The 20287-nt window shown below is 48.8% G+C and overlaps 2 protein-coding genes across 6 annotated transcripts in view; one reads left to right on the top strand and one right to left on the bottom strand.

The window, feature by feature from the left end:
* The window catches only part of CPT1B (carnitine palmitoyltransferase 1B), a 34794-nt gene extending 33577 nt beyond the window's left edge, over positions 1-1217 (top strand). For all 5 annotated transcript variants that reach the window (XM_083700217.1, XM_083700216.1, XM_083700213.1 and 2 more), the window contains 2 exons: positions 101-193; positions 812-1217. In XM_083700217.1, the coding sequence (XP_083556343.1) occupies positions 101-193; positions 812-901 (183 nt within the window). In that variant the 3' untranslated portion in view covers positions 902-1217. The remainder of the gene's footprint in view (positions 1-100; positions 194-811) is intronic.
* Positions 1218-5391: 4174 nt separating this feature from the next.
* On the bottom strand, positions 5392-10961 carry LOC310826254 (struthiocalcin-1-like). The gene is made up of 5 exons (XM_083701032.1): positions 10843-10961; positions 9056-9153; positions 8120-8257; positions 6812-6926; positions 5392-5700 (listed from the first exon to the last, which is right to left on the bottom strand). Exons 1-5 carry the CDS (start codon positions 10907-10909, stop codon positions 5639-5641), a joined length of 480 nt encoding a protein of 159 aa, XP_083557158.1. The 5' UTR covers positions 10910-10961; the 3' UTR covers positions 5392-5638.
* Positions 10962-20287: the final 9326 nt, after the last annotated feature.

Below are 20287 nucleotides of genomic sequence, written 5' to 3'. Positions count from 1 at the left end.
CCTACTGCCCCTCTGCCTTTACTGCACGTTCCCTCTGGGGCGGAACTGGCCACCCCACTTCTGCCATGGGCCTCAGCACCTCTCCCTCTGCTCCCTGCAGGTGGCTGACGACGGTTATGGCGTCTCCTACATCATCGCTGGAGAGAACCTGATCACTTTCCACGTCTCCAGCAAGTTCTCCAGCCCTGAGACGGTGAGCGTGACGGGGAGGCAGGGTTAGGGTCTCCTGGGGGCTATGAGGATGAGGCCCATTTGGGAAAGTGCCTTGAGCATCCCTTTGTCATAAGAAGAGTCTGCTGGATTCGGCCAATGGCCCATTGAGTCCGGCATCCTCTTCTCATAGTGGCCAACCAAGATTTCTGTGGGAAACCTTGTAAGCAGGATTCGAATGCAGGAGGACTCTCCCCTCGTCTGGTTTCCAGCAACTGGTTATTTCAGTTGCTGATTCAACTGCGGAGACAGAGCATAGCCTTATGATCCTCCATGACTTTGTCTAATCCTCTTTTAAAGCCATCCAACTTGGGAGGGGGCATCCCTGTTTCCTGCAGCAGTGAGTTCCATAGGTAATGTGCGGCGTGAAGAAGTTCTTTTATCCATCCTGAATCTTCCAACGTTCAGCTTCGCTGGACATCCACAAGGGAGAAAAACTTCCATCTGCCCTTTTTCTCCATGCCAAACATAATCACACAATCCTTTATCATGTCGCCTCTCTCTTGAGTCCGAAACCCTGCAACCTTTCCACCCAGGGGAGTATCTCCACCCCCTTGGTCATTTTGACTCCCCTTTCCCAACTCTCTCTCTCCTTCTCCAGGACTCCAAGCGCTTTGGGAAGAACATCCACCGGGCGATGCTGGACATTGCAGCCCTGTTTGAAACGCCACCCAAGAAAGTGGCCGACTGAGCTTGGACTGGGCTTCCAATGGCGGTGACCCCTCTGTCCTGGGCCCACTCTGACCGGAGCCACAAGGAACACACACAGAGACACACAAACCCAGCCAACTGGCGGCAGAGCTGGCTCCTTCCTGGCAAGCGGAAAGCAAGAGGATGCTTCTGGGCCCCACTGCCAGCTGCTTGCCCCCCCCCAGCCCTCTCTGCCCGGAGGAGGTGCCCCAAGGAGGGACCCCAGAGGCTGGCAGGAGACGGGCAAGAGGGTGGGGCAGGGTGTATTTACGATGTCACTCATAAAGGAGGAACACTTGAACACTTTTGGCTGCGGGTGCCTGGCGCTGAGCCTGTTTTCTAAGCTGCTCTGCTGTAGGTGTCTCTTAAGAGGGAACGGGGGGGGGGGGGGAGAGGAAATGCAAGTTGGGCAGAGGGGTGGCAGGAGCTGGGGGCTCCGCCTCAGCTTCTTTCTTGGGTGGTGTGTGCATTCCCAGGGCCCATCCCTCTCCAGCCCCAGCCGAGGCACAAAGAATGGATCTTTCTCTGAAAAATCGCAGGCTTCTTACTCCAGGTTTTGGTCAGCAGTCATAACCTCCTTGCCACATAGCTGCTGGAGAAAAGAGGCAAAGCCTTGCTTTGGGGGCTCACCTGCCCATCCTTTCACACTGACCCCTTTGTGTTGCAAAGAGAACATCAGCAGTGTCTGGGCAACACGATGATCATCTACATATGCAATGAACAATCTTTTATATATAGACTACATATAAAAAGGTAAAGGTAAAGGTACCCCTGCCCGTACGGGCCAGTCTTGACAGACTCTGGGGTTGTGCGCCCATCTCACTCAAGAGGCCAGGGGCCAGCGCTGTCCGGAGACACTTCCGGGTCACGTGGCCAGCGTGACATTGCTGCTCTGGCGAGCCAGAGCCGCACACGGAAACGCCGTTTACCTTCCCGCTGGTAAGCGGTCCCTATTTATCTACTTGCACCCGGAGGTGCTTTCGAACTGCTAGGTTGGCAGGCGCTGGGACCGAGCAGCGGGAGCGCACCCCGCCGCAGGGATTCGAACCGCCGACCTTTCGATCGGCAAGTCCTAGGCGCTGAGGCTTTAACCCACAGCGCCACCTGTGTCCCCTAGACTACATATAGAATGTATGTAAATGAAAACATCCAATCCCGTGGAACAATGCTCATGTAATAATGTAGTTCACAGCATTGGATATTTTCATTTACATACATTCATTCAAAATAAGATGGGTTCATGAAGCAATTCTATATCCTCCCACCACACTGACGAAGGATTCTAGTAGTCAATATCCGGAATCACTGTTCAGTGACATCATATTTGCTTGTCTGCCATCGTATAAAGTCTGGTAAAGGTAAAGGGACCCCTGACCATTAGGTCCAGTCGTGGCCGACTCTGGGGTTGTGGCGCTCATCTCGCTTTACTGGCTGAGGGAACCGGCTTACAGCTTCCGGGTCATGTGGCCAGCATGACTAAGCCGCTTCAGGCGAACCAGAGCAGCGCATGGAAACGCTGTTGACCTTCCCGCCAGAGTGGTACCTATTTATCTACTTGCACTTTGACGTGCTTTCGAACTGCTAGGTTGGCAGGAGCAGGGACCGAGCAACGGGAGCTCGCCCTGTCGTGGAGATTCGAACTGCCAACCTTCTAATCGGCAGGTCGTAGGCTTTGTGGCTTAACCCACAGTGCCACCCGCGTCCCATAAAGTCTGGTACCTCGCTTCATTTAAAGATTTCCAGAGACTTTGAGACTAAAGATTTCATTTTGGACTTGTTATGGTTTGAAGGCATTCTACAAAGATTGTTTATTGCATATGCACATGGTCACTGTGTTGCTGAATTGGAGCAAGTGAACATCGGGGCTTCCCCAGATTGACATTTGCTCTGATTTAGTCCCAAAGAGCTGGTTTTCCAGGGGAGAGCAGCGTGGCAAACAGAAAACCACTCAGATAGGAAAGGGAAGAAATCCCTGGGGCCAGTGCTTTCTAGGCACAGCACAACTGGACGTGTGGCAAAGCCCCTCTATTGGACCAATGGTCTTTCGTGCGCAGTAGTGTAACACAAGTCGGGTGCCAACTCTCTGCAAGACTCCAGGAGGTTCCCAGCACTGTGGTGCCTTTGGAGTCCTGAGACATGGCAGAAACGGTCATAGCTTCAAGAAATATGGTTTATTCACCTATTTGCACCTTCAGCCTGCATGGAGGGGGTCCAGTGTTGGGATACTGCCGGGGAGACGGGGGCATCAGGCAGTCCCCCAACTGGCTCCAGCCACCGACCGGCAGCCGGTCTCCCTTGGAACAGCATCGGTTAGTGACACAAGCCTCAGGTACGTTTAGAGACCTATGCACGCTCTGTCAGCAGAGTGCGTAAATCTTCTCACAGCAGAAGAAGCAGGCAGAGAAATGTGCAAGCATATTTACAGCATTTATTCAGCGTAGTTCAGGAACAAAGGAAAAAAAACATGTCTGCTTGCCTTCATGTCCAGCAAAACAACAGTAGTGCAAAAGCAACATACAACGGAAGTTCCCAGCAGACTGTGCTGGATGTAAACAGGCATGTGATACACAACAGCCATGCCTGACTCCTTTAAGGTGAAATGGAACTATATCCTAACATCCAGAACTTACAGCACGGTCATTTCAAGAGGGGCTTGTCCCCTACACCACTGCAACCTTAGAGTCCAAGGCATCTCTCCCAGCCAGCCTTCAGCCGGCCGGCCCAAGATGGATCCCAGTCTTTTTCCCCCCATCTCCTTCCCAGAACACCTTGCTAAACAACCTTATTTTCCACACTCAGTTACGCTGGCAACCTTCCAGACCCCCTCCCCCAGTCTATTGGCTATTGGCAGCGCATCCTTGGAGCCAAATTCGCAAGGCTGGGCCCAAGTCAATAGCCTTGGTCAGGGAGAGGAGGAAGGGGCCACAGAGGGATGCCCTGGCCCTCGATTGCAGCACTGGCCCTTCCTGCTCTCGTCCACGATGAAGCTGCCTAATGGGTCCCAGTTTCTTAGTGCCATGAAAACTCAGCTGAATCCGAAAGCTTTAGAAAGAAGTGTTCATCTCAGAACCCCAAAGGAGGCAGTTTTTGAGCATCCCTGCTGGGAGAGCTTTTTGGAGATTATTTGCAAGTCTTGGGTTCCACTTAAGCAGCCCAGTCGTACGAGTGCTTACACATGAGTAAGTTGCACTGAGCCCACCGGGGCTTCCCCAAGAGTCTTGCAGCCTCCCCCCCCCCAACATTTTTCTTGGCCAACACTGCCAGTCCCTTCATCTTTCCTCAAAGGATTTGCCACTGGAGGTGTGCTGAGTGCAGGTCAGATCTTAAGGTGGGCATGAAGACGGGGCTGGGATGAGGGAGCTTCTCCAAAGAAGGGACAGGCAGGGTGAGAAGCAGGCCAAGCCCAAGAACTCTGTCAAACAACCGCGGATTGCCCAGCGAGGGAAATGGGGAGGAGAGGTCCTCTGGTCTTGGCACATCCACTGTGGATGCTGTGATTCTGGGCAGCTGCATCTTCTACAGGTCCCCCTTGGCTGCTGCCAGGAAGCGAGGGCTTCATTTTCCATTGGCAATGGAACCCTTGGTTGGTGTGGCATCAGATTCCCAGACTGCATCACCTTCATATATCTTTGTGTCTCGTGGATTTCCACAACAGTTCCCCATGAACATACCATGACCACCCCACCCTGCTAGGCTATGGAAGAAAAGATCTTCTGCCACAGTTGCAGGAGTGATTCCGGAAGGTGCCAAAGAAGTTTCTGATGGAGAATGTTGCGAAAAGATACCAGGTTTCCAGAAAACCACCACCACCTCCTGTACCAGCTAGAGGCCTCCCTTCTTTTGCCCGTTTCTCGAAGAGTGCCATTGTCCATACTTTTCGCTGCCCCACTGAAAGATGAGAACAGCCTAAGCCTTTTCAGATTTGGGGCTACCTCAACTGCCGTCTTGACCCTGTGCACACCGTCTGGCCACACTCCTGCAAGACTTTTATCTTCAGCTATGCTATCACTTTGGATGTGCCGAGGAAAAGTCTCCCCGTCCCCTGAAGGCCACACAGCAAACATGCCCAGGGAGGTTTTGGATGCTCCTCCTTTGGGGGATTTTAAGCAGAGGTTGGGTGGCCATCTGGCATGAATGCATTGCAGGGGGTTGGACTCGACCAGGGGTCAGCAAACTTTTTCAGCAGAGGGCCAGTCCACTGTTCGTCAGACCTTGGGGGGGCAGACTATATTCTTTTGGGGGGGGGGGGTGAACAAATTCCTATGCCCCACAAATAACCCAGAGATGCATTTTAAATAAAAGCACACATTCTACTCATGTAAAAACACACTGGTTCCCAGACTGTCCATGGGCAGGATTTAGAAGGTGATTGGGCTGGATCTGGCCCCCGGGCCTTAGTTTGCCTACCCATGCTTTAGAGGGTCCCAATTTCCATGTATCCCCTTAAAAAAGTGTAGTCCCCCACAGAAAACAAACAGAGACGGTGCATTCTACATGCTCAAGAGAAGTTTATTGCGGTTTCCATGCTGTTGCCTGCCTGGGTTGGCATCCAGAGTCAGAGCAAGGGAGCTGGGGGGGTGGCTGATTTGAGAGAGGGAGAAAGGGGATGTGTAGTGGGGGGTCTGTGCAGGGCTGGAGACAGGAGACCGGGGTCTCCAGGCACCCGCCCAGGGTAGGGCAGGGCAGGTTGTGGTCTGTGCTGAAGCTTCCGGGATTCCTGCCCACCAGGTGTGCTTGTCTACACCTTGCAGACGAAGGGGTTCCGGTCATAGCAGGAATCGTTGTCCCACAGCATGAACCCTAGAAAAGGGGAGAGAGGGAGGAGTCAGTCCTGGGAAACCTGCCCAATAAGAATATCCGAAGAGCCTGTTTTTGCAGAGGCCGACCACATGCCCCAAAAGGAAAACATGCAGGACCCCAGCACCAGAGCCCTCTGCCCTCCTGTGGTTTCCAGCAATAATAATAATAATAATAATAATAACAATAATAATATTTTAAAAATTATTTATACCCTGCCTTCCCCAGCTAAGGCTGGGCTCAGGGCAGCTAACATCAGCTATAAAAACAATGGATTAAAATACAACTTAAAAACAAGAATAAAATACAACATTGAAATGCAGCCTCATTTCAGTAGAAACTCAAATCAAAAACTTTTGGGGGATGAAAACGTCAAGTCTTCACCAAGGCCAGCTATCCAGACTGGTCCTACGTGGGCCAGAAAAAAGTCCCCAGATAGGAGTTCATCACAGAAGGAGAAAGGAAAAAGGAAAGAGGGGAAGGGGATCAAGTGGATTCCAAGCCAAAGGCCAGGCGGAACAACTCTGTCTTGCAGGCCCTGTGGAAAGAGATCAGATCCTGCAGGGCCCTGGTCTCATGAGGCAGTGTGTTCCACCAGGCCGGAGCCATCACTAGAAAGGCCCTGGCTCTGGTTGAGGCTAATCTGACTTCCTTAGGGCCCGGGACCTCTAGGGTGTTGCTATTTATGGGTCTTAAGGTCCTCTGCGGGGCATACTGGGAGAGGCGGTTCCGTAGGTACGAGGATCCTAGGCCGTGAATTTCCAATGTGGCTAGTAGCCATTGCTAGCCATCACCTCCATGAATTGGTCCTTTTTTAAAAGGACTGGGTTGCCTCCTGTGGCAGCGAGTTCCATAGCTCCTTCCCCTCCTGTTCACTGCAGACCCTGCGACAAACATGCACGTTGCCACAGGAACCCACCTAACAAATGCCGCACTGCCTTTATATTTCCATTTGTGTCACACCCCGTTGAGTTCTTATCGCAACAGCCTGCGGCAGGGAGTTCCGCAGATGAACAGCGCCGAGCGTGAATGATTCCTGCCGAGAGCGCTGCCTGGTGCCCAGAACAGAGCGACCCTCCTAAATCCCCCCCCCCTCTCTCGCACACTTCCTCACCTGAAGACTCATCCAGGGCAGCGCAATGCTCGCCTTTCAGGGCAGGATAGCTCTTGTACTTTTCCCAGGCTGTGTAGCTCACGGGGCTGCCGTCTGCCCAGGCCCAGGTGGTGCTCTGCAAATGGGGAAGATGAGAAATGTATCTGGGAACCGGCATTTGGAACATTTAGGGGCCGAGCTTTCAGAAAAACCCAACAAGGCGCTACGTAACATTTTTAAAAAATAAAATAAAATACAACAAATGCATAAATAAATACCGCTTGGTAGAAAGAAACTCATCTCAAAGGACTCTGTGAATAACACCGTTTTTTTAGACGGCATCTGAAAGAAGGTCGGGATGTCAGCCTGGATAGCTCAGCTGGTTAGAGCGTGATGCTGATAACGCCAAGGTTGCAGGTTTGATCCCTGTATGGGACAGCTGCATTGCAGGGGATTGGCCTAGATGATCGTCAGGGTCCTTTCCAACTGTACAATGTGAGGAGTTCAGCCTACACTCGAGTAGGACCCTGGCAGAGACACATGCCCGACTGGAATGTTCCCTCCCTCCTGGTTGATCGCTCGGGAGCTTCGAAAGCTTTCTTCTGCCCAAACATCACAGCAACCGATGCCAACTGACACCTGCACACTTAGGGATCCACAGAGTTTGTGCAACATGTGTGGCAGACCTCAGCAACTCAGCATTTTGGCTAATCTACTTTATTTACATATAAACACACACAGAGCACTGCAACATGGCTCCCTCTCTCTCCAGCATCAGACAGCAAAGAGAATGAACAAAGGACAATAGTCCCACATCATGGAACACAGTAACACAAACATCCTGTCTCCGTCACTTCCCACTCTGTGGAGTCAAAACATACACCATCATGTGAAAGACAACAACCCCATGACTGCAAACCTGGAGCAGGAATTCCAACACACAATTCTATGGTTCCCCCTGAACTTCCCCTGGCAGGGAGTTCCACAGGGCAAAGCCTCCCACACCAAAGGCTTAGTCCCTAGTAAAGGCCGACCAAACCTCAGGGGCTGTGTGGGGAACCCCCAGAAGTGCCCTGTCAGAGGATAACTGTGTTTGGGGCTGTGGAAATTCTGCATTCAGGTGAGAGCCTGAATTCTCCCTTCCAGCATTTTCTCAAGTGCTCTGGCCTCTCCCACATGGAAACATGGATGCTGGAACGTCAACACGCACCACAAGCAACAGCGGCATATGGGGGCATATTCCTGGACTGCAGGGGGTGGGATAGATGACCCTCGGGGGGCCCTTCCAAGGCTACGATTCTTTGATGGGCGATGATGCTTCTCACTTACCCTGCCAGGGATGGAGAGTCCGAACCAGACGTCGTCGTCGTCCCACCTCTGGGCCTGCTGCAGGAACCTGGCCACGGCGCTGTGCTCATTCCTGTCCAGAAGGGAGGCCAGGTGTCCCCCCAGGCGCTGGCATTCATTCTGGCCGAGGGAGGGGGAAAAGGTGAGTCCAAGATACTCAGAATACTGAGTCATGTTCTGGTTGCCTTACCTCAAAAAGGAGTTGGAGAAGGTTCAGAACCAAAATTATCTATGGGGTTGGGAGACTCCCCTGTGGGGAAAGGGGGCAGAGTTTTGGACTTTTTAGATTATAGAAATTTAATAAATACAGGGAAAAGGGTGCAGAGTTTTGGACTTTTTAGATTATAGAAATTTAATAAATACAGGGAAAAGGGGACAGAGTTTTGGACTTTTTAGATTATAGAAATTTAATAAATACAGAAATTTAATAAATACAGGGGAAAGGGTGCAGAGTTTGGGACTTTTTAGCTTATAGAAATTTAATAAATACAGAAATTTAATAAATACAGGGAAAAGGGTGCAGAGTTTGGGACTTTTTAGCTTATAGAAATTTAATAAATACAGTCATATCTTGGAACTCAAATGCCTTGGCTTCTGAACAAATCGGCATCCGAACAATCAAAACCTGGAAGTGAGTGTTCTGGTTTTTGAACAATTTTCAGAAGCCAAACGGTCTGCGTGGCTTCCGCTGCTTCTGTTTGGCTGCAGGAGCTTCCAGCTAGGTTGGCAGGAGCTGGGACAAAGCAACGGGAGCTCACCCCGTTGCGGGGATTCGAACCGCTGACCAGCAAGCCCAAGAGGCTCAGTGGTTTAGACCACAGCGCCACCCGCATCCCTGCTCATGTTGCCAGTGGGACCCACAAAGGGGGAGGGCTCCCTCCCACCCCATCTTGGGGGGAGCCCTTTTACGCTGTTCACCTCCGCATGTTGCCAGGACACCTCCTGGGGGAAGTAACCGTAGCATTTCCCCTGGAAAGACAGCCAGTTGTTGGGACATTGTGCAGCACGGACACCTCCTGCGTGGGACACAGAGCGTCATCGTGAGAGATACAGAACCCCCTGGTTGCCCCCCATCCTAGGAGAGAGGAGGACAGGGAGGGGCACCTCTGGTAGCATGCCCCATTCCAATGGTGGGCACAAAGGGTCTGGGCTGCAGGCTTATTTGCTTATTTGTTATTCTTATTTTATTTATACAGTGGTACCTCGGGTTAAGTACTTATCGTATTTTTCGCCCCATAGGACGCACTTTTTCCCCTCCAAAAATGAAGGGGAAATGTGTGTGCGTCCTATGGGGCGAATGCAGGCTTTCGCTGAAGCCTGGAGAGCGAGAGGCGTCAGTGCGCACCGACCCCTCTCGCTCTGGGCTCCCACGGCTTGCGGAGAGTTGCCTGTTCTGGGAAGCTCGGGCTTCCCCCGCCCCAGCCCCACGCCTAGGGGGGAAATAATTTTTTTCCCTTTATTCCCCCCCCCTCCAAAAATATAGGTGCGCCTTATGGGACGGTGCGTCCTATAGGGCGAAAAATACGGTCATTCGTTCCGGAAGTCCATTCTTAACCTGAAACTATTCTTAACCTGAAGCACTACTTTAGCTAATGGGGCCTCCCGCTGCCGCCGGAGCACGATTTCTGTTCTCACCCTGAAGCAAAGTTCTTAACCCGAGGTACTATTTCTGGGTTAGCGGAGTCTGTAACCTGAAGTGTATGTAACCCGAGGTACCACTGTATGCCAATCTTGTCAGTGTTTGTTAAAAAAAAAAAGAAGGTTCTGACCTCCCTTTGTCACCTCAGCCTGGTCCTTGGACCCTTGTCGGCATAAAAGAGTCCAAGAGGAAAGTGTCCTTGCAGAGATCTTTCTGCTTTTATTCTTAAAAGTCTTTCTGCAAAAGCGACTGAGCAACTATACACACATCACCACTACCAGCTTTCACTAACCAACCAACCCAAGAACAAATTGACATTTCTCACTCTATATATACAACCCGGTGCAGATCTCCAGATTGAGACTCGAGGTGGAGAAATTAAAATGACACAGTCAAAAAGCTAGGACCAAAACTCCCAGGCAGCTCTGATTTTCCCTCCTTAGGGAAACCACACTGGCTCCCTCCTTGTTGCCCCTCCTTGTCGCTGGCAAAGGCTTTCTTGCACCAAGAGGCTTTTGGGAACGGACTGCTTTTAAGGAAAGCGCAGCCGCTGTGTTGCTTTTATCGCAATGATCTGTATGTTTGGCTAGATTTCTCTCTCTCTCTCTCTCTCTCTCTCTCTCTTACACACCAGTATATGCATATATACTATCAAAAATTAATTGCTTTTTAAAAAATTATTGTTATCCCCTCCCCAGGGGGGTTTTAGCTGTGTTTATTTTTATCTGTAAGATGCCTTCTGTTAGGGAAAAAGGCAGGGTATAAATTCATCCTCATCACCTCCACCATCATCATCAGTGCTTTTTCCTGGGGGTACACAGGGGTACGCATACCCCTAAACATTTTGTGAATCTTTGTACTTTTCTCCATTTATTTCCCCCGATTTGAACTATAAAAGGTTGATTTTCTTGCATCAAAATGAGTTCCCCTAAACATTTCTTAAAGAAAAAAGCAGGAATAATAATAATAATGGGCACTGGACCAGGATGATCCCCTTAAAATCTTCAGGGTGCAAGAGACAGGGTGGGGGACCATGCATCCCCATTGGGGTCTTGGAGGAACTCACCACTCATGAAGGGACCAACTACTAAGCATCCCAGGAGCCCGAGGCTGAAATAGGAAACCAGACCCATCTTCTTGCTGCTTCTTCAGCTCTGGGAAGGAATAGAGGAAGAGGAATCAGGAGAAGAGAGGAGGGCTCTGTGGTCCTTGCCCATTCAGTGCCAGAAGCAGAAATGTTTGGAGACAACCTTGCCATCCCTGAACTGACTGCTTGGGGTGGCCAGTGCTGTTTGTTTCTTTTGAAATAATAAAAAAATAAGCTCTTATATATACAGTGGTACCTCTGGTTACGTACTTAATTCATTCCGGAGGTCCGTTCTTAACCTGAAACTGTTCTTAACCTGAAGCACCACTTTAGCTAATGGGGCCTCCTGCTGCTGCCGGAGCACGATTTCTGTTCTTATCCTGAAGCAAAGTTCTTAACCCAAGGTAATATTTCTGGGTTAGCAGAGTCTGTAACCTGAAGCGTCTGTAACCTGAAGCGTCTGTAACCTGAGGTACCACTGTATAATAAATGTTCATAAATGTACCAATGTCTGGAGCAGCACAGGAAGACCTTCCTGAAACCATTTTGACTCCCTGAAACCATTTTGACTCCCAAACTGACCAAATGTTTTCTCTGCAAGGAGGGAGCGGATGAGGGAACCTTCCCATTGTCGCAGGAATTGAGAAATCGCCATCTCAAAGGAATGGCCAGACTACCATGAAAGGGAATCAGATAAGGCATCATCAGAGAACCTGGCAGACAGGAAAAACAACAACACTCACATTTCTGTTGTAGACCACCTTTTCTGTGATGTAGGTATGATGTTTGTGGGGAGTGGTCTTGAGCTTCAGGGCAGGGAATTTAAAATGTCTACATAAGGGCAGGCACACCTTGGTTCGGGGTCCTCCTCCTCTCCTGCGTGTGAGGGGAGCACCCTGTTGCAACAGATCAATAAAGATCAGGCTTGCTAGCTGCTTTGCTTCTCAATATTCTCTGGTTGGCCTCTGTTCTTTTCTCCGGCTGATGGAGAACCTACAAAGGACTCTATAAGGGCTCTTGTGTTCCCCATAAGGGAATAAGGGCAGATTTTTTTTTATTACACTTTGTAAGCATTTGTATTCATCTGAGTATTTCAATAGCATCTCGGAAGCCGGGCCAGCCCTTGTCAGGGATTCTCTTGCTGTGATTCCAAGGGGTTGGACTAGATGTCCCCTGGGGATCCCTGCCAACCCTACAATTCTATGGTTTCATCCAGACTTGCTCTTGCTCCACCTCTTTCTCCGGGAGAAACCTGATATTTACCGTTGAATCAGAGCAAACAACTACAGGGTTTTCTCTGAACTGACATTTGCTCTGATTTATCCCTACAGAAGGGACGCAGGTGGCGCTGTGGGTTAAGCCACAGAGCCTAGGACTTGCCAATCAGAAGGTTGGCGGTTCGAATCCCTGTGATGGGGTGAGCGCCCGTTGCTCGGTCCCTGCTCCTGCCAACCTAGCAGTTCGAAAGCACGTCAAAGTGCAAGTAGATAAATAGGTACCACTCTGGCGGGAAGGTGAACGGCGTTTCTGTGCGCTGCTCTGGTTCGCCAGAAGCGGCTTAGTCCTGCTGGCCACATGACCCGGAAGCTGTACACTGGCTCTCTCGGCCAATAAAGCAAGATGAGCGCCGCAACCCCAGAGTCAGTCACGACTGGACCTAATGGTCAGGGGTCCCTTGACCTTTACCTATCCCTAAAGAATAGGTTTTCCAGGGGGAAGCAGCGGGGACAGGGCAAAGCCCTTGTGCTTTCTAGGTGCTGCTCTTCTGCTGAGCACCTCCTTGCAAGGTGCCAACAACCGGCCTGGCAAGCGCAGAAAGTTTCCCTTCTGTACATAGCTGTCAACCTCCCCTTTTTCTGCGGGAAATTCCCTTATTCCAGTGCCATTTCCTGCTGCTTCCCACTGCCATCCCGGATTGTTAGATATCCCGTAGACTGTCCCTGGGACAGGTGAGGCTGCTGATCCCTTATTTTTGAGTCTGCTGATCCCTTATTTTCAAATCTGAAAGTTGACAGCTATGCTTCCGTGTGAGTTCTTTGGCTCGGTGTTGGGTGCCAGATTTGCTGAAAGGGGCTAGCAAATCTCCGGCTAAAGGGCTATGATTTTTTCAAAAAAAGGAATAAAAATATTAATCCTCTGCCAAACATCGGTTGGCTAGACCCACCAATCAAACAAGGAGAGCTTGCTGCTTTCTAGCCTACAGGGGAAGAAAAGGAAGGGGAAGCGGGTGAGACTCACCTGTCCGTCCAAAGGGAGGCGATTCCAGGTCAGCCAGTGGAGGGGACGGGTGGCTTCTGCCGCCTTTATACCCCCTCCGCCTGGGGAGATCCGGCTCTTTGCAGGACATGTGGCAGATGTAACCCCAAAGCCCCCACCCAAAGCAAACAAGAGATTAGAGAGATTCAGCAAACCGGACAGACAGGGATGGTCCTCTTATCAGAGAGATCAAAGGCAGGAGTTGGAGATGAAAGGAGGCGATGGGAGATTCTCTAGGTCTGCATTGTCACTGCAGTCTCACCCCCCCTTTTTTTCCCTCTTGGGCCCAGCAGCTGGCAGCACAAAAAAGGACTATTCTGCTTTTTCAAAAAATAAATAAAAGGAACTGTGCAAAGTTAAAACATGTCCAGGGACATTCATAACATGCAGAAACTTCTTCAAAATAATTTTTATTGAATGATTTTATATTACAAAAAACATTATAGCCATACTACCACAAAATACAACTGAGAAATAAAAATCACATACTGGTACATCAATAGTTTATTTGTTATTTACCATCTTATTTCCTCCCAAACATCCCATACAAAACACACACACACAAAAAGAATAAGAATGATAATAATGAAAATAAATATTTTATCTTACAAAATCTTTTCTTCAATTTTGACTTCCTGTCAAGTCCCTTTGCATATGTTTTATCTTACAATTGAGTGTACACAAAACAATAAACCTTTCTATATAAATTTTCCAATACATTCAGAAAACATAACAAATCCTTAATTGTTATCCACCTCCTTTTACTTCCTTTGTCACTCGAATGCTACCATGGAGTTAAAACTATTATTGTATTTTTGAACATATCTTCTATAACCATCCCATTTTTCCGCAAAGTTTTGCTTTGAGTTTCCTCTGAGTTTGCTAGTCAATTGAGCAATCTCCACAAATTCCTGTAATTTGATTTGCCAATCTATTAGTTTTGGAACCTCCTAATCTTTCCATCCCTTGGCCACAAGTATTTGAGCCGCTGCAGTTGCATACAAGAATAACTATCTTAAAATAATAGAAATGCCTCCGGTATTTTAATAAAGGTTATCCTCATCATATTTTTTTAATTCATCGTATATTCCCCCCCCCCAAAATCTTAATCTTTTCACACGTCCACCACATGTGGATCATGTCACCGTTATTTCCTCCACATCTTCAACAAGCATTCGCCAAATTCTTATACATTCTTGATAATCTGGAAGGAGTGAGGTACTGACTTGCAGAAACTTCTCAATGGAAGCAGACAGGTTTCGTGGAACAGCAAACAGCAGAGGGGCAGGCAGTGGTGGTGTAGTGGTTAGAGCGTCGGACTGAGATCTGGGTTCAAATGCCACCTCCACCATGAAGCTCCCTTGGTGACCATGGGAATGGAGATGCTTCCTTTCTTCATCTAACGTACCTCATAGGGTTGTTGTGGGGATTAAATGAGGAAGGGAAGAGCCATGGGTTCCACCATGAGCTGCTTGGGGGGAAAGATGGGGTGCAAATGCATTAATAAAATAAAATCATCTCCATTCATCATCACCATCGCCACCATTATTCTTATTTGAATTCATCAGTTGCTTTTTTTATTTTTACAAAAGCATTTCCAAATGACTAACACCATCAGATAACCCAGCAATTTCTTTTTATTATTTTAAACCTTATTGAAAATTTTAGGAAAACTTTGCCCAAAAGTGGAAAGAAGAAGAAGTCCCAGAGAAAGAAGAATGGATACAAAAACTTATCGGATATGCAGAAATGGCAAAACTTTCCGGAAAAGTAAGAAATCAAGATAACAAACATATTTATAAAAGAATGGAAAGGGTTTGTTGAATAGTTACAAATAAACTGTGAACAGATAAGAAGATTGGCAGGGTTATTGTAATAACCTGCAGTTTTATAAGAGTATGTATTTAAAGAAGATGAATAAATGAGCAAATTAAGTTAACTTGGAATATGCAGAAAATATAAAAAATTAATTTCAGGAACGGCAGAAAGAGGGGGAAGGAAGTCGAGTTTTGAAATGTTAAAATGAGTGTAAAATTATTGAAATGTATAAAACTGGAAATCATAAATAAAATAATAATAATTAAAAAGGATTTTTTCAGAACCGATTGCCAAACACAAAGTGTGGTCTTCCAAGGCTGCAAAGGAGACTTTCTTTTTAAAAGCCACAAGCTATCATGGAAAGTTCCTACATCTCATGATTGTGGGCATTCAATGGCCGATCAGGAGAGAAGACTAGAGGCGCCGTGTGGAAGGCAGAGCATGGATTAGTTGTAGTTTCCAGGTCACCTTGAAAGGTAGCCCCACGGAGAGTGCATTGCAGTAGTCCGATCCAGCACAGAGCAAGCAGGTTTCCGTGTCTCCAGCTTCCAGCCTGGTTCCAGCTCAGCTCTCACACCCCAACTTTTGCTGTTGTTCTCCTATCTAGCAGCTGGTTGAGGGGGGGTGTGAAGGAGAGCCTGGAGGGCCCCCTCACTTAGTTGTAGCTCTTGCAAACTGCCTCATTCCTTTGGGATGCTGAGGAGGACACTCCAGTGGTCACCGAAAGTCATTGTCCAACACAGAGCACAGGACTCCAAGTACTGGAAGGAACTCCCGGCATCATCCAGACTGACCCCCCTGCCAAACCCACAATCTGGATGCTGCTGGATCAGGCCAGAGGGGACCCATGAAATCCACAAGGGAGAGCTCACAAGCACGACCTGAGCATAACAGTGGCACTATTCCCTCCTAGGCATGGGAAGGGTGGTGTGAGGGGTGTGTACTACCCTGGGTGTCATCCTTGAGGGGGGTGACAAAATGGCACACTGCGGGGGTCAGCACTTACCGCGGGGCCTGGCCTGCAGCATGCCAGAGCCAGGCGTCTCTCCTGGGAGTGAGGCAATGGCTCTGGGCCCAGCACTGACCAAAACGGCAGCGTGGGGCTTGCGTCAGCCAGGCGGACTCCAGGGGCAGTTCGCTGTGATGCCCCCCTTGGCGGATCGCCCTGCCCCTGGAGCTCCAGACTGACCCCCCTGCCAAACCCACAACAATAAGAGCACAAGGAAGAAGGATCAGGCCAGAGGGGGACCCATCAAACAACAACAACAACAACAACAACTTATTTATACCCCGCCCATCTGGCTGGGTTTCCCCAGCCACTCTGGGCAGCTTCCAACAAAATATTAAAATACAGTAATGCATCAAACATTAAAAGCTTCCCTAAACAGGGCTGCCTTCAGATGTCTTCTAAAAGTCAGATATTGGTTTATTTCCTTGACATCTGATGGGTGGGCGCCACCACCGAGAAGGCCCTCTGCCTGCTTCCTTGTAACTTGGCTTCTCTCGGTGATGGAACTGCCAGAAGGCCCTCAGAGCTGGACCTCAGTGTCCGGGCAGAACGATGGGGGTGGAGACGCTCCTTCAGGTATCCAGCATCTTGTTCTTACAATGCCAAGGGAAAGCCCACAAACACGACCTGAGCATAGCAGTGGCACTTTTCCCTTCTAGGATTCCTGGCTTCTTGCCTCCAACTGGGTAAGGAGAACATAGCCGTTGTGTCTAGTAGCCACCGATAGCCTTATTCACCCTCTTGAATTTCTCTTGTTTGGCTACCGAAATATTGTTCACCTGCTTGTCTAGTTGGTTATATGTTTTACCATTTAAGGGTTGTCACCCGAGGTTCCCTTGGGAGGAGGAAGGGCAGGTTCTGAACTTAATAGATCAGCAATGTTGTGTCACGACGCTCCTTTTCTTCCATTAATATTTCTCTGCTTCTGTAAACTGTCGATCTTCGTGCAACCTTTTGTAGTCGGCAGTGGCCCTGCCTGTCATTTATTCTGGTTCACAGAATAAAATCAAAATACAAAACCACAAAATACATAAAAACAACAACCCAATAGCACTCCCCTCCAAAACCCCCACCACAATCTAAGAGGGCATAGGATGTAAATCAAATCAACCAAAAGGCCTGGTTAAAAAGGAACGGTTTTGCCTGGTGCCTAAATGAAGGCGCCAGGCAAACTTCCCTGGGGAGAGCATTCCACAGATGGGGAGCCACTGCAGAGAAGGCCCCGTTCTCAGGTTGTCGCCCTCTGGAGGAGGTACATAAAGAAGGGCCTCAGAAGATGATCTCAGAGTCCGGGTAGGTTCATATGGAAAGAGGCGGTCCTTGAAGTAGTGCCATTTGCCTTGAGATATTGAAGAATGACATTGGGGTGTCGGCAGAAGCACCCGTAAACTTGGCCACACCTTATGGTCTTGGTTTGCTTTTGATTTCCAAGTAACAATTTCCTAGAATCACAGAATCGTACTTGGAAGGGACCCCAAGGGCCATCTAGTCCAACCCCCTGCAATGCAGGAATCCCAGCTAAAGCATCCATTTGGTGGGAAGACAGTTGGGCTGGGTGCCTGGGCCTGAAGGGGACCTGGGGTAACCCAACAGACATTCAACACACAACACAAAGATGTCAGAAGAGGAAGAGGAGCCCCGTGCCCTCTTCCCAGCCATATCTGCATTGGACAAAATTTCTAGAATGTTTGCTGGCTTTAGGATCAAAGGAGATTCTTCTTCTGAGCATCTGTTCTCTGCTGCTTTTATGAGGTTGTTTTTAAGCAGGCGGCTGATACGGTGGAGCCGTTCTGGGTCTGCTAATATCATGTTTTCATGACTGCACTGTGTGGATCCTTGTTTTGATGTGCTGGCTAACTTTAAGGCTTTGGGAATTCTTCAGAGTTCCAGACTGTGTTTTGTATTGTTGCCATGCGGGAGATTATCCCCAAATGCAGGCTAAAAAGCTATGAAGTGAAGAAATGACATGCATTATTAGCTGAGTCACTCGCCTGCAGCTTAAGGTCATCGTCAGTTAAAAGGGCAGATGATATCGCTCCCTAGCCATAGAAGGATCTCCAAGATGGCTTACTCATAAAATGTTTTATTATGTTTTTATATATGTTATAAGGAAAAAAACCTGCTCCTTTCCCCTTATGGGGTATCCAAGAGCCTGTATAGAGTCCTTAAGTGGGTTCCCTATCGGTAGGAGAAAATAACAGAGGCCAAGCAGAGAATGTTGAGAAGCAAAGCGGCTAGTGAGCATGTTATTTATTAAACTGTTGCAACAAGGCCCTCACTCACCACACGCAGGAGGGAGGAGAACCCAGAACAATGGTGCGCAAGCCCTTATATAGACTTCTGAAATTGCCCACCCTGTAACCCAAGACCACCTTCCTAAAGCATCAAACATACATCACAGAAGGAGGCAGTCTCCAGCAGAAATTGTGTTTGTCGGGATACCTGATAATGGTCACTGATTGCTTCACCTGGGCAGCCTGGCCATTCGTTTGTGATGGTTAATACTTTTAGTTCCTGAATCCAGGTCACAGGCTCACCCTATCCATACACAAATGTGGCCTTAAGACATGATTTGCAAGCAAAAAGACAATGGAGAAATATATTGAGGTCAATTTGGGAGAGTCAAAAATGGCTTCAGAATTGCTCTCCTGTGCTATTTCAGACACGTGGTTTATATACTTATGCGTTTGCCTTTTACATTTATGAACTTTATATATATATATATTTGGGACCTTGGAATTCTTATAAAATATATTCTTATAAAATATATGTTGGAAGCTGCCCAGAGTGGTTGGGGCAACTCAGTCAGACTGGCGGGGTATGAATAATAAAATTGTTGTTGTTGTTGTTGATGATGATGATGATGTTATGGAGTAAGATGTCCCTATTTTCATTTAGAGAAATGTTGGAGGGTATGCTTGTGAATCTCAGAATGACTGGCAGTGGCCGGGATATATCTGTGTGCTGAGGTCAAGCGCCACCTCCCAGGTCACAGTTGGTGCAAAAAAACATGGTACCTGTCAGGTTTGCAGGTGGTTGCTCATGAGTAAACAGCCAGGACTCCGACCTGCTTTTTACAGTGTAAGGACTCCGACCTGCAAACTATGTACAGTGTAAAGGGATGTGGGTGGCGCTGTGGGTTAAACCACAGAGCCTAGGAATTGCCGATCAGTAGTTTGGCGGTTCGATTCCCTGCAATTGGGTGAGCTCCCATTGCTTGGTCCCTGCTCCTGCCAACTTAGCAGTTCAAAAGCACATCAAAGTGCAAGTAAACAAATAGGTACCACTCCGGCGGGAAGGTAAACGGCGTTTCCGTGCGCTGCTCTGGTTCACCAGAAGCAGCTTAGTCATGCTGGCCACATGACCCAGAAGCTGAACGCCGGCTCCCTCGGCCAATAAAGCGAGATGAGTGTCGCAACCCCAGAGTTGGCCACGACTGGACCTAATGGTCAGGGGTCCCTTTACCATTTTATGTACAGTGCAGAAACCCAAAGTTCATGTCTGTCTCAGTCACTTGCAGATTCCAGGAGTGGCCTCTTCCTGTCCCCCCCCCCAGCATAAGAATGTAGACACCCCAAATCTCTGCCTGCCCTCCTTACGTTTGACCCCCTTGCAAAAACTGGGTGATGGAAGCAGCATGTCAGTTTTTGAACCAGCCTGGCTGAGTGAGGTGCTTGGGCTCACAGTAACATCTGTGAGCCTTTGCCTCGCTTTGCCCCTCCTTTCCCCCTCTGCGTCCTCCGAGGTGACTCTCTCCACTGCCTGACCAAGTGCTACTGCTCATCAACGTTGGAGGTTCCCTGTGCTCTTCTGCCCCCCTCCCCAGTAGAAGAAGAAGCATTTGGATTTGATACCCCGCCTTTCACTCCCTTTAAGGAGTCTCAAAGCCGCTAACATTCTCCTTTCCCTTCCTCCCCCGCAACAAACACTCTGTGAGGTGAGTGGGGCTGAGAGACTTCAGAGAAGTGTGACTGGCCCAAGGTCACCCAGAAGTTGCATGTGGAGGATCACGGAAGCAAACTTGGTTCACCAGATTACGAATCTACCGCTCTTAACCACTATACCACACTGGCTCCAGTACCCTGACACTACCATCTGGCAGGCTACAAAGAAGGACTCTTGACTATAAGAAAGGAGGGTAACGACCCATGTGGTCCCACGTCCTGTTCTCACAGTGGCCAAGCAGGTGCCCATCATGGGAAACTTGCAAGCAGGATTCAAACCCAAGACCCCTCTCTCGTCCTGCAGATTCCAGCAGCTGGTGTTACTCAGAGACATATCAGCTCCAACCACGGAGGAAGAACATAGTCGTCTTGGCTACTAGCCGACATAATAGGTGCA

Source organism: Podarcis gaigeae (genome assembly GCF_964106915.1).
Source record: "Podarcis gaigeae genome assembly, chromosome: 10".
Taxonomy (NCBI): Eukaryota; Metazoa; Chordata; class Lepidosauria; order Squamata; family Lacertidae; genus Podarcis; species Podarcis gaigeae.
Note: the sequence above shows the minus strand (reverse complement) of the source record. Positions and strands in the feature narration are given on the sequence as shown.